The 20,359-nt window shown below is 39.4% G+C and overlaps 2 protein-coding genes across 3 annotated transcripts in view; one reads left to right on the forward strand and one right to left on the reverse strand.

Moving 5' to 3' along the window:
• The first annotated feature begins 2,225 nt into the window (after positions 1-2,225).
• LOC140308988 (heat shock protein beta-1) lies at positions 2,226-4,527 on the forward strand. Its single transcript, XM_072386832.1, has 4 exons — positions 2,226-2,740; positions 3,118-3,181; positions 3,424-3,544; positions 4,123-4,527. The coding sequence occupies exons 1-4, from the start codon at positions 2,386-2,388 to the stop codon at positions 4,525-4,527; spliced, it is 945 nt and encodes a 314-aa protein (XP_072242933.1). The 5' UTR covers positions 2,226-2,385.
• An 875-nt stretch (positions 4,528-5,402) lies between these two features.
• Positions 5,403-20,359, reverse strand: part of hspb8 (heat shock protein b8) — a 480,000-nt gene continuing 465,043 nt past the window's right edge. The window contains exons 1-4 of one of the 2 annotated variants that reach the window (XM_072387437.1): positions 16,986-17,134; positions 16,413-16,900; positions 13,379-13,442; positions 5,403-6,939 (exon numbers count right to left, since the gene is read on the reverse strand). In XM_072387437.1, coding sequence (XP_072243538.1) covers positions 6,765-6,939; positions 13,379-13,442; positions 16,413-16,836 — 663 coding nt within the window. In that variant the 5' untranslated portion in view covers positions 16,837-16,900; positions 16,986-17,134 and the 3' untranslated portion in view covers positions 5,403-6,764. Of the gene's footprint in view, positions 6,940-13,378; positions 13,443-16,412; positions 16,932-16,985; positions 17,135-20,359 lie in introns of those variants that run through there. The other variant, XM_072387436.1, reaches the window with a different exon arrangement.

The following is a 20,359-nucleotide window of genomic DNA, read 5'->3' on the forward strand; positions in this document are numbered from 1 at the left end:
AACAAAGATGATATAAACAATTGAAATATCTTTAATCTTATACTACAAATATTAACATCTGTGATTACACATTAAACTCTGTTTGGTTGAACTGAAACCATTGAAGGAACAACGAGTCACTTGTGCTTATTCTGCAACAAGTGCTGCAACATTTTCAATACAGTATAGGATGCAAATTAACTTGATGGACAGTAAATGTTTCTTCTTGGCTACACTAATATGTTTTATTCAGAACTACCTAAAGAGATAGAATGATATGTTTTCAAACCACTAGTTAGACCCTAAATTGTGTGATTATGATAGCTGAAGTTAACCAGAGTTATAGTTTTGCCAGAATGTGTATGATCAATCATAGTAAATTAACTTGGGTGATATTTCAAAATCAATAATAATTTTTCCATCTCTGTACAATTGGTCCATTAATCTACCTGTTCAGGCTCCACGTCTCCTTTCTAGTCCATGCAGCATTGAGTTCAAGGTAGAAAAGTCATCCTGCTGATTATAAACATTACACTCCAATTATCTACTTCACAATGAAGACAAAGAAACAGAGATACTAGAGTTTACCCTGCTGAGCTGGATCAACTCGACCCTCTGCCACTAATTAACAACCAGAGAGAGAAGAAAATAGGAAGTAATCAACCAAATCAGCCGCTAGCGTTTGGCTGAAACCTGCACATGCATTGACAGCAAGTGTTTAAAAGCTGTTTTCTGCGACATACATCTGCACACCTACACACTTGCAGCATAAGTCCAGAAAAGAATAACCTTACCAAGCACAAAGAAAAGCTGACATGAGAGAAAAGAAGATAAGAGGAAAAATTGGTTTTTGGAATACAAATTGGTACATTTACTACCTGATTTTTTTGAAGAGACAATCAGCAGATAGTTCAACTTTATCTTTTTAGATATCAGAAAGTCTTCACTGTAAATAGCAGAGAGGAGATTTATATCTTCATAGCAAGAAAAGCATGGCCAGGATAAGCTCTAGAATAATCTGTTTTTAATTGATCTGTTTCCTTTAAAGAACGTCCAAGAAAAAATCCCTGATTATCACAAGAATCCATTATAAAATTTGAAAAAAGTACCTAGAGAGTACATACTCCACAATTTTGCACATTTTAAAAGAGGATGTAATTCGACAACAACATTTTCATCCTGCTCCACCATGTTGAAAGAAAAATAGCCTGGTGTGTTTTTTTCTGGTATCTTGCAGGCAGGCAGCCAGACAAACAACAATGATTACACACCGTTCCTATGCTTTAACCTTGATGGAGGAATAGCCAGAAATTTCACAATTATTGTACAAAAATGTGTCCCCCCTCCTTTCATCTTTGCTAATAGCTGTGAAATGTCTTTTTAGCCCCCTCCCATGCAGATACTGTTTTCATACTAGAATGATCTTAGAAGAAATGGAAATCTTGAACAAGATTTGAAACGGAGGCTTCAAATTTTCAGGCAATTCCAGCAGCTGCAAAAGGATCTCAATTTAACCTCTCACTGTGTTTCCCATGGCTAATCTGCAATGTGCAGATGAGGCATCATACAAAGTGTCAGAAACATCTGTTCAATCTGTGTTGTGCTCCAATGGACAGTATGCCAGAATCTCAGGGCACACAGCTCCAAAAAATGAACCACTGACAAGTCTGTCACACTTGATAAAAGAAGGACCAATAATAATCCTTTAGAAACTGCGCAGAAAAGGAGAAAATGGGGTGAAAGGCAACGTTGTGCATTCAGCACATACTCATACACACACTACTAACACTGCCACCAACTAAAAAAAGAAGCATTTTGTCTTCTTTTAAGCCTCAAGCTGTTGTATTTCATGCTTCAGACAAACTGCTGCCACAGTGTCCTTTGAGGGGTGAAACTCAGGGGGGAAGAGGCTGTGTGACTGACTCATGACAACACTGAGGAGCCCAGTCATCGCTGACAGAGTAGAGTTCACTGGGATGTGAGAAGAACGGTCTTCGGAAAACAGATTCTACAGTTTAAACACAACCAGCCACGGCCAACTGCTTGCTATTTGCCATCACGCCTTTAAAAGTTATAAATATGACTAATTAGGCTTCTATCGTCTTCGGGCCAGCAAGAGGTAACAGCCTCCCCTCCACACCCATCACCCCATGCCTGCACACCCTTCTCATGGGATCGACATGAGTGCTTAATAAGTGCTAAAGCAGAGAGGCGCACTATATAAAGCCCCTCTGAGATATCTCTGCCTCACCACACTGAGGTTTGTCAAATTTCATCATCCACTTGTTCATTAAGAAGACTTCAACTGCTAGAATATCAGGGGGTCAACCCCAAAAGTCCACGCAGAACTTTTAGACTGTGTTCAAGAGAGGGCTGTTGATTTGATTGTTTTCTGCTTCTTGAAATATGAGCGAACAGGCCAAAACAGAGGTGTCATGTGGGAAGGAGGACAGGGACGCTTCTTGGTATCCAGTGAGAAAATGGTGGCAGTCCAGCAGGCTTTTCAATCAGGATGTTGGCCTGCCCCCTTTCTTGGAGCAAGGGGACCCTCGGTGGATGGATGTGGACCGGCTCCAGAGGAGTTTGGCTGCCTGGTTCTGGCCAGGCTACATACCCGCTCCACTGTTTGTGCCCTACATCTCCGAGTCGACGCCTCACTCCAATCTGAGGATTAGTAAATGGAGGGTCAGCATGGATGTGGCTCACTTCTCCCCTGCAGAGATTTTTCTCTGTGTCAGAGATGGATTTCTGGAAGTTGGAGGTACAGATCTGTTGATCAAACAGTTCCAAAACAGTTTCTCTTTATTAACACTGTTGATTACTTTGACACACAGGACACTTTCTAGTCTTGGTAAATTATTAATAATGTTGTCTATCTAATGTTATTATCTAAGAGAGTAGCAGAATGATCTAGATAAACTTTTCTCTCAGCTCAGGGAAAAGAAAACTATAAATTAAACACTGGTGGAGAGAAAGCTGAATGTTATGAAATTAGAAAGCTGCTTAAATAATGTGCTTTGGGAAATTAAAATCACAGCTCTGTGGTAGAAATTAATTTCTGCGTTGAGTGGTTTCTCTGTGTTTCTTGATTCCTCTGTGTCCTCACATTCTTCCCCATAAACATTAATCTATCCTCAGGGAAGCACGAGGAAAAGCCTGACGAGCATGGATTTATTGCCAGATGTTTTACAAGGAAATATAGGTAGGCAAAGAGAACAGTGACATTAACCTGCAGATAATGTGATGTGCATATTTAAAGCTTTCATATGCACCAGTCAGCAGCAAAACACACACCACTCACTGTTTTTGACAGAATTCAGTCTCTAAAATTCCACTGATTATACAAACATTTATTTCAATATTTGCACAGTAGAGTCATGTATCTGACTGTGTAATGGATCAATGTCTGTAGAGATATTGTAAATAACACTGTATCATTTTCAGGCTCCCTGCTGAGGTGGATGCTACCAAAATTGTGTCCAAACTTTCTGTGGCTGGTATGCTGACTGTGGAAGCTCCAGTTCCTGAAACCTCTGTTCCTGCTGCCATCCCCATTCCAATAAAGGTGATCACCAGTGGGAGGTTCATTTACATTTAAACAAATGTTAGTAGATATGCTAGTTTGGTTTCTTGCTTGAGTTAGAAGACAGTATCAATAACATTCTTCCAATGTCATTCTGCAGCATTTGGTTATTTTGAATTAGGCTAAAGACTTGGAACAAGGGTTACATTAAGATCTGATCTGTTTACTTTGTTAAGAGAACTGCAGGACTAAAAAGAAACAATAAATAACCTTGAAATTGGCAACAACATTGGGGCCACTTTGGGTCAGCAAATGAATGGGAAGACAAATACAGGGCATTGTAATTCTGTATAGATCTGTACAGGTATTTAACAACTGGCCAATATAGAACCTCTCAATAATTGCATATGGGGTAGATTTTTCAGCCCATTTACTACCAACATGGGCCCCATTTATAAATCTTGCCAGGGGGCACAACTGAACAGTTTTAACAGAGACACATTTAACGTCATATTAAATCACTCCATTAAACTGGACATTTTTAAGATAGTTTCTAAACAATATATGCCAAGTGAATCCAATCTTATCATCTTTTTTTGCATGTTCATATAAAAATGCAGGTGGAGATTGACGGTGCAGAGGAGCAGGAAGTAAAACAAGAGGATCAAGGCGAAGGGTCACAATTAGAGGTCAGTGGTGATCAGGCCCAACCTGTCAGCGCCACCGTTGGGATTGAGCAGGAGGAGGAAACCCGTGAAACACCTGCTGGAGAGTCCCATCCCTCAGTGCCCGCAGATGATGAGAGCGCAGAGAGTCTGCAAAAACCTTCTGAGCACCATGAATCTCTGGAAAGCGAAGAAGGCTCAAGCACAGCCATCCAGCCTCAACACAAAGAAGTTGTGGATGGAGTGATTCAAGAACAGAGAGCGAGAGCTGAGGAGCAGGAGCTGGGCAGAAGTCCTCCAAGCGCGGTCCAGAGCCAGACGCTGGAGGCTGCTGACATAAAGCAAGAGCACATTGAGTAAACAGAAGCACATCAGCCTGCGTAGCTTGCCCTGCATCAGTTCTACAGAGGCATTTTAGTCAGAAGCTAAAACATCCATGTAACCACGCTATCTTTGGAGCTCCAATAAAGCACTAGCATTAAAAAATTTGCCATGTGTTTTTAATCACTACATTCTTTTATATCCTCACAGTCTTAAAATCGAGGTTACCTATGTATGAATTTGCAAAGAGTGATCCCACTTGTAAGAATCACATCCACAGCAACCCGTTGAAACTGCATTATTGCTAAATAAAAACATGACTTCTTATCCAGCTATTTCAGATAAATGGTTCTGACGTTAATCAGATTCCATATACTTGCTCAGCTGTGCATTTGTCTCCTCTACATGAATAACTCAACCAAAGAAAAACAGCCTTGATTCCAATATCGCCATTGCCATGGCAACAGCATAACTGTAGTGCACACATATAATCTAATAGCAGTAAGTACAGCAGCTCACATAAAGTCATTGCAAAGCCAAAGTGAAGCAAGCCCTTTGTCATTTCCACAGCATGACTCCAGTTTGGAAACTTTTTAAATTCTCACTGATCATCCCTCTCGATTCCAATACACAGAGAGGATTACATTATTGTGCATCACACAACATGCAATGGAACTGCCCCAGTTTTTACACTGGCATTCAATTGCTCTGGCAGGGCTGCCTCAATGAGTTCGGTCCATCCTGCAGCCAGTATGCAGCGGTGCCAATCTCAGCCGGCACTAAGCCCTCTGCTAAGCTGCCCGCCCAATTCCTTCTGTTATCCAACAATAACACCACAGGCTCTCTGGATCCCTGGAACCAGGCCCGTGAGTTGCATGGTTTTCAATGAAAGACACAGATGTTAAGACCCGCTGCAAGATTGGCTGGACATTTTTATTGCATCTGTCAATACAAAGACATCAACAGGAAAGACGGCAGGACACAAACATCTTAGGCAAACAAGTCAGTCATGCAACCGTCTTCCTTAATGCTCAAATAGAAAAAAAAAATTCAAACCATATTTCAAAATGTGGAACACTTCAGATTAATACTCATTGTCACATATTAAAGCATATTTACAATAACATTTGGTAGAATACAGTATTAATAAAGACAATTCACCCTCCACCAAAGCATTTTGTGGCTTCAGTAGAGAGTGAACCCTCAGGATGAATTGCTATATAACAATCTTGTCAGTTTGACATTCATTAACTTAAACACCTACCAGGAATTTAACACACACAAATAAATAAAGGCACATTTGTTAAAGACTGTTCCACTAAATTAATTCCATATTAATAAAAATGTATAAACTAACATGCTGTTTATTGACTTTTAACATGACACAAACTGTTTGCTTCAAACCTGATTTAAACACCACCCCTACTTTGCATTTGTAATCAATGTAATCAATAAATTAGGCGGTCCATAACCCCTCATAACACAGTCGTGGGTAATTAGGGCCACTGCTAATGAGTAAAGTCAAAATCTTTTTCACAGAGGCATAAACATCTAATGCATGCTCTTTAACATGGTGTGCATAACAGCAGTTATGTCAGGATGTGATCCTTTTGTACCTACATCCTCACCGTCTGTTATTGTGGTTTTGTTGCACTTCTGTCATGTGTCTGACTGTGTAATGGATCAACAATAAATTGTATAAAAAGACGTTCTCTCTGAACTTCAGTTCAGTGTTTTATGTTTTTTTTTTTTTACTGTACGATTCCTGTGCTCCGAACTGGGTCCACAGTGAGAACAATGTACACAAATCAGCCATTACTTCATTTAACTCACTTTAACTTCTTGTGATTTTAATGTTGTAGTTGATTGGATGTGAAAGAAATAATAAACCCTTAGAAAACCACGATCATACTTCTAACAACATCTATTTTTGTATGTTGCAAAGTCTGTGTTTAGTGATTACAGCGTACTGTTTGCAAATGCAAAATAGATATTTTCCCTGTTTAGATGGTGGCCTTGGTTGACAATATCAACTAAAGTTTTCTGACATTTTATAGTAAAAAATCTGAGTAAAAAAAAGTTAAATTGATTGATAATGATAATTGTTGTTCTTAAAGAGGACTGAAACCCAATTGAATCCTACAGTGCTCTTGTGCAACTTTATTATGAGCATCAATAGGACTCCTCCCTTTAGATATTTTACTCATTTTAATCCCAAGTGTCACACAACATGAAGCTGAAGGCCAGGCATTTCATATGCAAGACGGTGTGTTAGTTTAGACCGAAGGCGCCTCTTGGGGCTTGGGGGCTTCCACTGACTGCATTTCTCCTCCCTGGGGGCCCTCGCCGCTGACAAGGTAGTATGGTGGCGTCTGCCGAGCCTCGATGATGAGGACGCCCTCAGGGGACAAGGAGGCGAAGACTGTCAGGGGGTCCACATCCGTGGGGATCCTGATGACACGGAGGAGAGGGGAAGTGAGATGAGACGAAGCATATTATTTCAATGCAGTTTGGAAGAAAAAGTGTATGTGACAAAGATTCTTTAAGAAGCTTCGAGTGCTCAGAACAAGACATGTGTGGGTCATAAAATGCGAAGAGCAGTGAGAAGAAACTGCCAAGAGAAACAGTTCAGAACCTGCTTGGAGGTCATGCAGTGCAAACACTGTTAAATGCAGGGAGTTTTTATTGAAACTTTGTCACTCCCCGTGAACAGCCTCCAGTGGGTGATTTTGGTGCCGTATCTCCATGGGAGACTGGGACTCTTTGTCCTCCCATACTAACACTGATTCTAAACTCAGGATCCCTCCTTGTTTCCAAAAGTGAACACTGTTTCCAGTTAATGAGATTCCTTTCCTTAAGTCTGTCTGTAGAAGTTTAGCACCTGTACATTTCCAGTGCTGTATATTATATTTCCTTTTCAGTACAGGAAGACTGGAGCTCTATATTAGTTAGCTTAATTTTTGGACACTTCTCATGCTTGATAATGTTATATTTTACACGGTATAGAAGATATTTGGCTTCCAAAACTTGCAGATGGATACAAAGTGTTGATCAAAAAAAGTCAACTAAGTTTACAAAGTGTGAGGATTTTATCTTAACCTCTAAAAAAATTTAAGAACAATGATATTTTAGAGTCTTAAAGTACAGGTTGGTGTTTTCCCATCCTGTTTATTTCAATCTTGGTTGGAAAAGCTAAAAGCTGCTGCAGGGACACTTACGGACACAAACTCTGTTCTTTGTCAGACATTATGGCCAAATATGGGTGTTGCAGGTTTTCTCCGTCAGCAGCCAAGTGTTTCAGGAGTTAACATAAACACGTGGCTGCCATGTTCAGAGGAGGAGACTGTCGTTCTATCCTCTATTTAATTAGCGAGAACCCTCCACTTGCTTCCCGCTCCACTGTGAAAAACAAGTCAGCGTGGAAGAAGCCAGACAGAGATATCACCTCGGGCCCGTTTGTGTATACAGGCGTTCAGTGTGTGTTATGAGTTTAAAAGTCCAACTCAACAACAATTCTCACAATCAATATAATCTGTTCCAAAAACTAAAGAAACTATACAAAAACTCAACAAGAATGTGATGAGGCAAATAAGGCAACTATAAGAATAAAAGATAAAGTGAAACAATGATACAACCAATCCCACAGTGGGCTTGTTGTCTATCCAATTTAGACAGAATAATATCCGAAAAAATACTTTGGGTCCAAAGAGATGAATTGCTATGTTAAAGGCATTGTAGTGTCAGATGGGGTTGTAAATACACATATATATTGCAATCTAAAATCCCTAGTTTTTAAAAGGCAAATAATTTTTTCCATTATTCATTTATCCATTTTTATCTTTTTTTCTACTTGCTTTCCTTGAATAAAGTTTACTAATTGGATTTTACAGTGGGTGACACGATAATTAAATATACTCAAAAACAGAGCAACCTTTGTTATCACTTTTAGCACAAAACCACCTTGAATATCACAGACCAACAGGTTAAATTGTGAGGGTTTAAGCAAACACCACCTTTGTGAACTACAACAAACAGTGACATTGGAAACAATTCGCAAATATTTAATTTGAAAAAGAACCGTAGTGTAATATATATTTAATGAATTGCTGAAACAAGGGTAAAGAACATGCTACCAGTTGCTAAATTCTAAAGTTAGCATGTAAAGGGACAGTGTTTAGCATATCTTTTCCCTCTACAGGACTGTGATAAAGAGTTAGCATCCTAACACATCTAACATATCTATCAGCTGAAATTTTAGCTAAGGTTCTTGAAAATATTATGACAGGAACCTTATTAAGCTTTATTATTTCTATTTTCATTACAAACAGTTTACAGAAAGTGTGCATAAGAAATATTTGAGCCTTTCCATCCACTAATGCTATGTGTTTTACAGCAAGGATCATTGAGAGGGAGATGGTGCCAACTCTCCTGAGTGGCAAAACCAGCAAGTAGTGACTCACGTCATCATTTATTCAAATAACTTTGTTTGGACCTTATGATTGAGCGACAAAAAATGTCACTACGTTTTTTTTGGAACCACTGAAATGTTTGAGATAAAAGTTTTTGCTATATCAGCCATTAGTTAGGATTTTTTTTTTTACTTCATTTGTGAAAACTTTCTTGTGGTTCCGTAAGTCTTTTTTTAAACAAAGTCAGACTAACAAAGTGCCACTCAATGTGGTACTGAATGAGAAAAAGAAGAAGAACAACAACGTTGTTTTTAATGAGTGTAATTAAAGTTGGGGTGAGCCAGTATTAATCGGCTCACTGCGGCCTCGCCTTCTCTCAATAAGCCAATTTCTGTAAAGTAAATTTGCCCCTTCTGACAAAGTCAAACCACTCAGGCGGACTGTTACGTGAGACTCAAGCAGAAACCTTATCTGTCCTGCCCGGGGAGTTTATTTAACTTTGGCAAGAGTTCAGTTTATCTCAGGCATTGATTTTGCACAACAGCCAGAAAACTGTCCAATATGCTTTTCCCCTGATGAGAATCTGAAGCACAGAGAGACAAGACATGGAGACCAGGCATTAGTTTGTGTGTTTATGTTCCTCAAGAGTGTCTGGAACATATAACCCCCAACGCTCAGACCACACACTCAGACAGAGCACACATTCAGTCCAATGGTACTATGTATCTCATGAGAACAGAAAGGAGGTAGAGTAAGCAACCACTCAAGCTGTCTCACACACACACACACAAACACAGATAAGTGTTGTTTTGTTGCCGCTGAGCAACATGACCAGAGTTCTTAGTGTTACCTTTGCCCTCAGTATTGAATATTTTCTGTTAATAACTGACATTTTCCAAGCTTATTTGGGACAGTTAGAGGAATTAATCAGTGGACTCAAATGAATGTATCAAGTAATTTCAAGTGTATTCTAATGAGCTCTTTACTTTTTAAAAGCACTTTAATAGTGTTTTCAGATTATATCTTTGCTTTATTACACATTGGGGTAATGATGTCAGTAGCAAGCATTGTGAAATCAATATGTCTAAGCTGAACTGCATTATAAACCCACAACACAGTTGGTATCAGTAGATCTTTTCTGATAGATTAAGTTTTAAAAAAAACAAAACAGCTTTAGTTAGGCATATAACTTTATTTTCTATTTAAAAAGTGGGCTCGTAAAAAGAAGGTAGAAAATAAATAGTTTCAGATGGCTGAAGGAGGAGAAATGTGCTTACTGCGCTATCTCTATATTTTACACAGTCAGTGGATTTATGTATCGGGGGCAGTTATTTATATATACCCCCCGCCGTCACTGACTTCAGGTTACAGACCTAATCTCATTGCTTTCCAAAAAATTGCATTTTGTATGAACAGTGCAGGGCTACACGGCACCTGCTTTCTAGTTAGCCAACAGGAATTAGCATAACTAGGTTGAAGAGTCAGTTTACACCACTGAGGTCTTCCCACTGTCCCAAATAAATGGGCCGAACCATAGAGATGGTCAGGTTGTGGAAACTTCTATGTTGCCTGTTTGGTTTGGATGAGTTACAGCAGGACCACTTTCTGGAATATACTCCCACTCTACATACCAAAGCGTCATCTTTGTGGGGCCTGCTGCAAGTGCAATGTGCACTGTTATTTATGGAATTACGAGGAATATTTCTTTACCTTGCTGTCTGACACCGCTCTCCAAAGCGAGGCTGCTATATCTGTCTGTGCTCGACTCAAAGTCACCAGACTCCCATTGACAAAACTCGTTTGTGCTTTTGTGGAAATTCGATTTTAAATAACCTGCTACACTACACACAAAGAAAACAGTAACTTGTGTGTTCTGTGAGGTAAAATTACTGTTTTTGTTTGTAATTCTACTCTAAATATAGTGAACTCTTGGACTGATATTGATCTTTCTAGATGGCAAAAAATGCATTGCTGCCGACCTCATTCATAGCAACACAGTGCCTAACTACCAGGCTATTATTGCCTGCTTCTCCCAACTGGGCAACTTCCAACCCTGATCTATTGTAGGCCACAATGAACAAGTCTTCCTCATACAACTTTAATTGAAAGAAACAAACCTATCTGTTTAAGACATTCACTGCTAGGCTAGAAGTCCTGCCCGTCTTCCAGGTCCTTAACAATTATCTTATTCATTCATTAAAGAAAAAAAAGTAAAGCTAACTTTTAAAACAGCAGTTCAAAGGTTTTTACAGAGGACAGAAAAATAGGAACTAAAAGAAACAAAGACAGAAAATACTAAAGCTGTTATTGATTACTAATAAATAACTATTTTATCTCAAGTTGAACTACCATATAAAGACTGATAATTCATTGAAAAAAATTAAAAACATAGTTTTTAATTTCTGAGCGCTTAAAGCTGCAATCTGGTATCTTTCAGGTTGTTGCCAAATGAGTCGAAATAAATGTAGATGAAGGTTTTATGGACCAAGTCAAATCGCTCTGTATTCAGAGGTAAAGTGACGGCAGAAAGACGGGTATTAAAGAAAAGTTACTGATGCTCCTGACAGCAAACAAACTCAGTATTTAGAGGAAGCGTTAAAGTATTAAACAGCAAGGAATTATTCAGCGTTATAATCCCCCATGGAGATTGTTTGTCTAATCAATTGTTTAACACTATTTGTTTTATTTTAGCAGCCCCTCTGGGGACAGAAACTGGAAATCAGCAGTAGCTACAAATGCTGTGATACGTTGCAGTGAATAATTGTTATTCACTTCTCTATGTTAAGGCATCTGTCACTATCAAATAAACAGTTAATGGAATTCATTTCAGTGCATGACAGCTTTAAGTTCAGAAGATCTGGCTGAAAAAATATGAAGCCTCAGTAATGATCTCCAAAATCTAAGCATGATTGCTTCATGTCTACACGAACACTATTGTGCTTTTCTGTAACAATCTGTGTCTTGCTTAATGTTTTAACATTTTTCAACGTTTTAACAACGCACGTCTGAAATGGAGATCCAACAGACCAAGTTATCAGATAAACGAGGTTTTTCGCCCCACCATTTGTTGCGGCACCTTTTTTCCCCCCATAGTGCCAGAGCGAAACACACAGTAAATAATTCGGTCGTGCTCCAAATGCACCGTGTGCTCTCTCACACAGCAAAAAACCACAGACACTGTGGAGGCAGTGGGTGAACCCTCATTACTGTGAGTTCTATAAAAATGTGTCAGCGAGAACCAAATCAGAGTTCTTTATAACACAGATGGTCCTTAATAATTTCAAACAATAATTTCAGCTGATTCAATCCCTCTCCAATATATTTTACATAACCACAGCAAACCTGACACGCTTATATGACTTATATGACATGTTGTTGTAAGGAAGCACAAGAATCAAGGGAATTATTGAAGGAACTACCCTAGTTTCTGTCTTTGTGTCAGCACAGTTTGGTAAGTCTTTTTTGGCTGCTACTGTAAATAAGAATAAAAATGTTGCATAAATATGCGAGAGTTCTTAACTTTAGCCTTAAAAATAGATGATAATACACAAAGCAGTCGATAGACAGTGAAGTCCAAGGTTTATGGAGTCTACAGGTGACTCCCAACCACCGCTTAGCTGTTGTGTTAGTTCAACGTTGCTGTCTGTGGTACTAGTACAACTGAAGAAGAAACCCTTGAAGGAATGCTGTTCTTCTCAGAAATCTGCCGTCAACATAACCCTAAACATGTCACCTAGATTTCTCAAAAAGAGTTTTAGTGGAAAGCATCATACATGAACTGTGGCCCTCTCCTTTACTGTATGTCTGAATGAAGCGATCATGAACACAAACATAAAAGTGTCCACTGTCTGTCGCTTTAACAGACAGATTAATGTTTTTTTAGCTCATGTCTGAAAATGGCAGGGCAACAGCAGATAATGCTTTTATACAGAAAACTACAGAAAGAACCATTCCAGCTTTTTGGACAGATTTCTGAAGGTAATCCTGCATTTGAAAACAAAGGGAATCCCATTTCCTAATAATCCAGAGCCATCATTTGTTTTCACCTCACTGGCAGCAAAAAAGTAAATCTATTCAACTTGTACATTGTTGGGCACTGAAATTACATCTCCCCCAATGGTAATATGGCAGATTCTTCCCTTTGAAACATGCACTATGTATTTTCCAGGTTTCATGAAATGCTTCTTTAGGGACAAAGAAACAAACAGCATGAAGAAAAATACCTGACAAGAGAAAGCTAAATCTGGTATTTTGTATCTAACCTGATACTTTATCTCACTGTCTCAACCACAGATATGACAGTAGCTTAAGAAAGACACTCAAGAGGTCATAACAGCTCAACAAGTAGTGCTCCACCAAATGGAGCCATTACTCTGATGAGACAAGAAAAGAAAATCAATATTCAGAAGTGATTAACTCTGAAACAGTCGGTATGAAAATCAGGCCTGGACGAAGGCATAGTGCAGATATATCATACTCACTGTATCTTCTTTGTAAAATTCTTTGTCACAATGCCTCCCTCCTCCTGTTTCTCTTCATGTTTTCCTGTTAGAGAGAGAGAAGAGGAAACTGAAGTTCAGCAATGTGCAGTAATAAAAGCAGTTATGGACCACACAGTGGAAACACAACACATGTGACTCTTTAAATCTCATGTATGCATGTCAATAAAAAAGGTGTTGATGTAACTAAGCTGAGAGCACATTTCACTTGGCACACACTGTTTCCATTGCTCAGTCCCTGCACTGTGTAAGCTTTGGGCTTGTAATAAACATGTCAAATAGCTTTTGCTTTAATTTTCTTTAATTGTTTCCAGGAATGATTCTCCTACATCCCATTTTGGAAAGCCCCCCACCCCAATCCAACTTCTCCCTCACTGTTTCTGTCCTCCTTGTCTTTGGAGTTTGCTAGCAGCTGCTCCTGGACTGCTAAATGTCAACTCCACCGCCAGCAGCGTGGCCTGCCCCACCCGTCGACCCCTTTGTGGACTCTGGGCTCAAGTATGTGCTACCCAATACCCCTGCAGTGACGTCTTTGGTTGCTGAAAGTGCTAGACTCTGGACGCTCTGCAGAGGGGTGAGCTATGGTCACCGGTGAGGTCATGAGATGATTATGAAGACCTCATCATGACTTCTGAAGTAAAACAGGTCCTCTGAGATATTTCATGACTAATGATGTTGTGGTCAGACAGTCATCGAACAAGGCGTTGCATCTCTGTGATTTCAAGGCTCTTATGAAATGTTGATACCAAGTTCCAGATGTTTCTTGTGTAATGAAGGAGGTGTTTAAATGTAACAAATAAGGCTCTCTTTCTGTTCAAACCTATAGGGCCGGTTAATGGCTCGCAAATGTATTGGTACAATTTTTACTATGAGCTGGTGAAGGTATTCACTTTAATCTATCTTAAAGATTAAACTGTGTGTCTGCTGAGGTAAAGCAATTCCATCATTTCTCACATGCAGAACATGGGTCACTAATAATGTTGATAGTCTTCATTTCAGTCTTGGGTAATAAGTAAAGTCTAGCCCACATGTATGGAGGCATTTTTCTCCCATTTTTCTCTTTTCTCATGTGGTCACAAAAAGATCTATTGGAAAATTGCTTTCATTCTCACTAGATTTTTTAACTCAAGAACAGTTTAACACCTTGATGGTCTTATTTGCTAGTTTCAATACTTATTTCATACAGCATTATGTCCAATTTGGGAATTATGACCTCATTTATAGTTTAATCCGATCACATAGGACAGCCATTGAGACAGTTTACTGGAGTTTCTATTGTTCTTAGTCAGATTCATTACATTTATGCACTTCTTACAGTTTGAGTAAAAGTATGTTACTTCTTCTTTGTCTTGAAAGAGGAAGACTCCAGTATCTTCACTTTGTTTACAGTAACCTATTTCTATTGTTCGTTTGTGGATAAAGGGTAGACAAAGTAAAAAATTGCTCCAATAGTACTAAAGATAGTAAAGACTGTATTTTAACCATCGTTACCACCATTGTTTTTTCTTTACTCTCCACCTGACTGTTTACCTGCATACAAAGTACATAAAAATGTAGTAAATACTATATTTATATGCTGATATCTGTTTATAGGATGGTTTGAGAGAAAATAGCTGTGTTGACGGGAGATGCTATGTTGTTCCATTCATCCACCTCGAATGAAAAGAGATCTTTTAGAATGTCACACTAATTCAGTTTTTATCTCATGTATTGCTCACTTGAGCACATTCCAAGACCATCTAATTTAACTGCAAATTTGCATGGAGAAGAACACCAAATTCATCCTTAAAGATCAGTAGTTCCACTTCATTTCAGTGTATCATAACATTCACAGTCCTTATTTCCATGTACATTCATGTTCAGCTTATCTTTGGCCCCTCTCAGTAAGCTTTCATTTAACACGCGTCTGTGTTTGAGATATGTTCCCTCATGTGCTGGACACCTCGAAAAAGCTTTTACTGCATTCTCTGCCACACTTTTAGAGCAGGTTGAGTCACTGTGACAAGCAAGCAGCCCCAACATGGCGCTGATTGAGTAACCCAACTGGCATACCGACAATGTGTTTATAAAAAACTCGGAGCTGAATGGGTGTGTGAGCATGTGCGTGGTTAGGGGTGGTGCTGGCCTCTGTGCCCTCTTAAGCTCCGGGCATCCTTGGAATTTATCTGTCTTTTAAAACCTTGAGGGGAGGAAGCAGTTTCCACAACTGACTCTCATACTCAGTGACACCAGCAAACCTCCACGCACACAGCTGACTTAAAGCGAACCAACATTTCCAGAACCTTCTCTGTGGCAGCAAGCTGCTCGTCTTATTGTAAACAGAGACTGTTGTCACGGGCCTTGCCTTAAATCTAAATCGAGCTCATGAGTGGCAGAGGGAGTGATTCTCCAAGAATCTGAAACAGGTGTCTAAGCTTGAGGATCTGACTGCCAACTTGCAAGTCACAGTCCTCAAAATCTGTCCTGCTCTTCCATATCAAGACTCATTAATGCTGGGATTGAGGTTTTTTCATTGTGCTAAACAAGCCAGATTACAAACACTACATAGTGGTTTAAGCTTTGATTCGCAAAAACTGCCTCTTTTTTAAGGCTAAAGATTTCAGGCACTTCACCTAAATTATATTCTTTAACATAGAACAAATGCATTTTCTGTTAAATAAGTAATAAAAATGTTTTCTCTACTTTTGGATACCAACTTCCCATAAATAGCATAGATGGCTTGACCCAAGTATGCTGATGGCAGCTGCAGAGCTGAACATAAATGTTTATCACAAGTATATGGTACTACTCATAGTATGAGTCATGCTTATATTCTATATAATGTGTCTTAATTTTAAGTTACTTTTGTGGAAGAATTACCAATTTGGTGCATTCTGACTTTAAGACATCATACGCTGTCAAAAATATCAGAAGTAAAAAGTTATTTCACTTAGGTCTAGATCTCCCGTAAACTTAGCTCTAAAGTCATGTTAAGAACATTTTGATCACTGATTTCTGAAACTACCTCCCAACTCACCTGATACCTCTACAAAGCCATCTCTTGTCTTCACGTTTAACTCCTCTGGTTTGAAGCTGTGGACGTTCACGCAGACTTTCCAGGGCTCCCCGCCGGTGGTGATGGGAGAGCTCCGGGAGGACGGCTCACCGTACCTGCTGGTGTACACAGGGCCTCCCATGGACTGACGCGCGGGGAAACCTGTGCGTATACCGCTACCAAAGGGCGAGGGGCTGAGGCGCGCGCTCAGCCGACCCGGCCGAGCCCACCCATGCCAGTCCATCCCCAGATCATCGGGAAAAGGTGGCATCCCAAATTCATCGTCTATAAACCGAGATGCGAGCTGATCCCTGAAAGGAGACTGATCCCTGAAAGGCGACTCTCCAAACGGATCTCTGGGAAACCGCTGCCGGTTTCCCATCGTGTAAAAGTCTCCCTCTGCCATCTCCAGAGTTCAGAGTCAGATCAATTATTTGTTTAAAAAGTAAGTTGAACCTTTCCTTAGAAAACTAACAAACAAACAAACCCAAACTTAAGGACCTATAACTCAATAAAGTTTGTTAAAACTTATCTCTTTTGGATTACGCGCATCACCTTTATGCAAAAAGTCACCCGCTGTTCCGCCTGATCTCTAAGTATCCAAGTTACTAAACCCTAAAAGTAAACTCAAGTAATATCTTGAGGCTGCGGATTTTATACTACGCTGACGTCTCCCAGACGATGGGTCAGCACGGTGTAAGTGACGGGAAAGTGCTGGGAGGATCTGGAGAGCACGCACACTAAAAAAAAAACAAAAAAACATTTCAGGACTAAAACGAACGTTCAGCTCTTTAATTTGATGTAAATTAGTGACTATTGTTTAGCCTAATTGACTTTTTAAGCTTTCTATTTTTATTAAAAGTCATGTACAACCTTAAATAAGGATTAAACAACTTGCTCATGAGGATATTTTTTGCAGTGGAGGTGCAACAGCTGACTAAGGACCAGCCCACCTTCTACCAAACGAAGTTGCACTGAGGCCAGTCAGAGTCAGTCAGAGTTGGAGGTCCCTCCTCTTGATGACTCACGGTCTTTTTTTATAGAAAATAACGCAGAGCTTTAGGTCTCAGTCACTGAGGTCATAACACGGATAAAACAAACAGCCTTAGAGGTCAACATTGTGAAGATGGTATTTGCTTACTGCTACAAACTACTGAAAGTTTTCCTGATCTTAAAGCATAAATTAAGACTGTGATGGTACCTCATTGAGAGCATGATTTAATGTAACTCATCCTGGGTACACAGTCAAAGGAAAAGTGATTTCAGTTGGAGGGGCAGGGGGGATTAAATTACCAGGCTACACATTATTACAATGTGGAGGTCACACCGATACATATGTGGCAGTATGAAAAAAAGAAGCAAACCCTCTTTCTAAGGTTTAATGTATCAGGACATTAAAAAACAACCTAGTCTTTACCGGGTCTGATATTGTGGTAAATACAACTTTAGATAGATAACAATGCTTGACATATTACACTGTGTCATATACATTAAACAAAAACTAAGCTAAAACATCCACTCCTACAGCTTACGTAGTAATAAAGATTAATCGTAGCAGCCAGGTGCTACTTATCAAATGTACTTGAGTAATTGATCATCAGCAGATCACCTATATATACACCTATATGAGTACCTATATGAAAACAGAGGTTTTTCAGATGTGTGTTAACACGATGCCAAGGAGGAAAGACATGTTCCTGCCCATCAATCTGGGAATGGCTAAAAGACCATTTACAAACTACTTGGAGTACATCATTCTTCAGAGAGAAAGATAACTCACAAGTGTAAACTGAAGACAGTTGACAGTCTTCCCATGGGCTGATGCTCAAGTTCACCCCAAGGTCAGACTGTGCCATGCTCATAGAAACTTAAAAAAACCCAAGAGCTACATCTCAGACTCTGCAGGCCTCAGTTAGCATGTTAAATGTTAAAGTTCATGACAGTACAATCAGAAAAAGACTGAACAAGAGCGGCTTGTTTGGAAGGGTTGCAGGAGAAAGCCTCTTCTCTCTAAAAAGAACATGGCAGCTCAGCTTAGGTTTGTAAAGTTACATCTGAACAAACCACAAGACGTCTGGAACAGATGAGACCAAAGAGGAGATGTTTGGTCCTAATTCACAGCAGCATGTTTGGAGAAAACCAAACACAGCATATCAGCACAAACACCTCATACCAACTGTCAAACACGGAGGTGGAGGGCTGATGATTTGGGCTTGTTTTGCAGCTACAGGACCTGAGCACCTTACAGTCATTGAGCTGACCTTGAACGCCTCTGTATACAAAAGTATTCTGGAGTCAAACGTGAGGCCATCTGTCTGACAGCAGAAGCTTGGCTGAAACTGTGTCATGAAATGCAAATTTACGACAAAAAAGCAATTAAGGTGTTGCAATGACCCAGAGGCAGACCTCAACCTAATCGAAACGCTGTGGTGGGACCTAAAGACGGCTGTGCATGAATTAATGTCTGCAAACTGAACTTGAGTTCATTGAGGTTTGGACGATGTAAAGAAGAGTGAACCAAAACTTCTCCACAACAATGTCAGAGACATCATACAAGAAACTATTATTGAAAATGACTTTTGATAAAGGTGGTTTTACAAGTTACTTATTGTATTTACTTTTTCAAAGTCTGCTTCTGCATTTCATTTGGATGTTGTTGAATGAATGATGACACAGAGTACTATCATGTGTTGTTGTCCGTCTGAGCTTGTATTTATCTCACTTTAAGACCCGTTAAGTTCCAGGTAATTTTTTTAAGGTCCCTACATGTGAATCCTAAGGTTTGAATAAGGGTGTACTTTCTTTTATACATGACTATATATGTCTTTGCATGATACTTGTTCATGCTGAAAACAATAGAAATGCATATCACATGAAACACTGGATCACTATTGACCTTGTTATTACCCCAAAATCATAATCATACAAACACATCTAAGCTTTCCTTTATCCTTACTGTATTAACATCCAACAGGGACCTTTTTCACATTTAGTTATCCAAATGATCACACTTTTGTACAATTTTTTACAATGATGAGATATATTTACACCACAATAATTACATATTCAAAATCTTTCAACATTTTTTAACAAGACATACCGCACACTCTACATCATCGAATGGGGTGGTTGTTCCCCTGGGTGCCTTCCTCCAAAGTCTATCAACATGGCAGCACAAATCTCCCCTGGAATTCAGTCAGCACAGGCTGACACCAGCTATCATCAGTTTATAGTTTATGGATGACTTTTTTTGTATCAAGTTCTTTCGTCTTCCAGCATCATATTTCCCTCATTTGTCCAATTTAGATGACATTCAGGGAAATATGCAGAGAGTGTTGGGTGCATAGAGAGCAGTCTTTCAGGCCCTGGAGCAGTAACACTGGCAGAATGATGGATATGAACTCATTGACAAATATGATTTCTAATTATAAGCAAAGGCTTTTTTGGAGGCAGAGCTGGAGCACCCTCAAAATTAACTTAGAAGGAACAGTATGACATTTGGGAAAATGCACTTATTTTATCCGAGCCAGTCATCTTTGTCTGTAGGACATAGACGATGCTGTGATCAGCAGCTGGTTAGCATTAAACAACAATCTTCCCCATCTAAAGGTAAAATCCACCAGCAGAATGGATTTGTGAAGAGAGCTGGATTAGCCATTTCCCATCACAATGCTAAGACAAGCTAACATAGCCACAGTGTCGTGATTGCACCAGGAGGTTGAATATATAAGGAAATTGAATGAAAAGTGGAAATTTTGGTATTAAAATGCTTTACAGCTATGTGAGGTATGGAGAGCATGCAAAGAGGTTCAAATATCTTTTAACAATATCGTTCAGTAAAACTGCAGGCAGACCAGCCTCTCCTAAATTACCTCTACGATCAAATTGTTGTTGTCATTCTATCATTCTAATTCATGGGCATATTTCAT

This window comes from Leuresthes tenuis, unplaced genomic scaffold (genome assembly GCF_036924035.1).
Source record: "Leuresthes tenuis unplaced genomic scaffold, fLeuTen1.0.hap1 SCAF_6, whole genome shotgun sequence".
Taxonomy (NCBI): domain Eukaryota; kingdom Metazoa; phylum Chordata; class Actinopteri; order Atheriniformes; family Atherinopsidae; genus Leuresthes; species Leuresthes tenuis.

Bases quoted from the DNA above. Each gene is read 5' to 3' on its own strand.
- LOC140308988 (XM_072386832.1), top strand. From the start codon at position 2,386: ATGAGCGAACAGGCCAAAACAGAGGTGTCATGTGGGAAGGAGGACAGG. The intron at 2,741-3,117 runs GTACAGATCTGT...ATCTATCCTCAG, and splicing joins TGGATTTCTGGAAGTTGGAG to GGAAGCACGAGGAAAAGCCT. The intron at 3,182-3,423 runs GTAGGCAAAGAG...TATCATTTTCAG, and splicing joins TGTTTTACAAGGAAATATAG to GCTCCCTGCTGAGGTGGATG.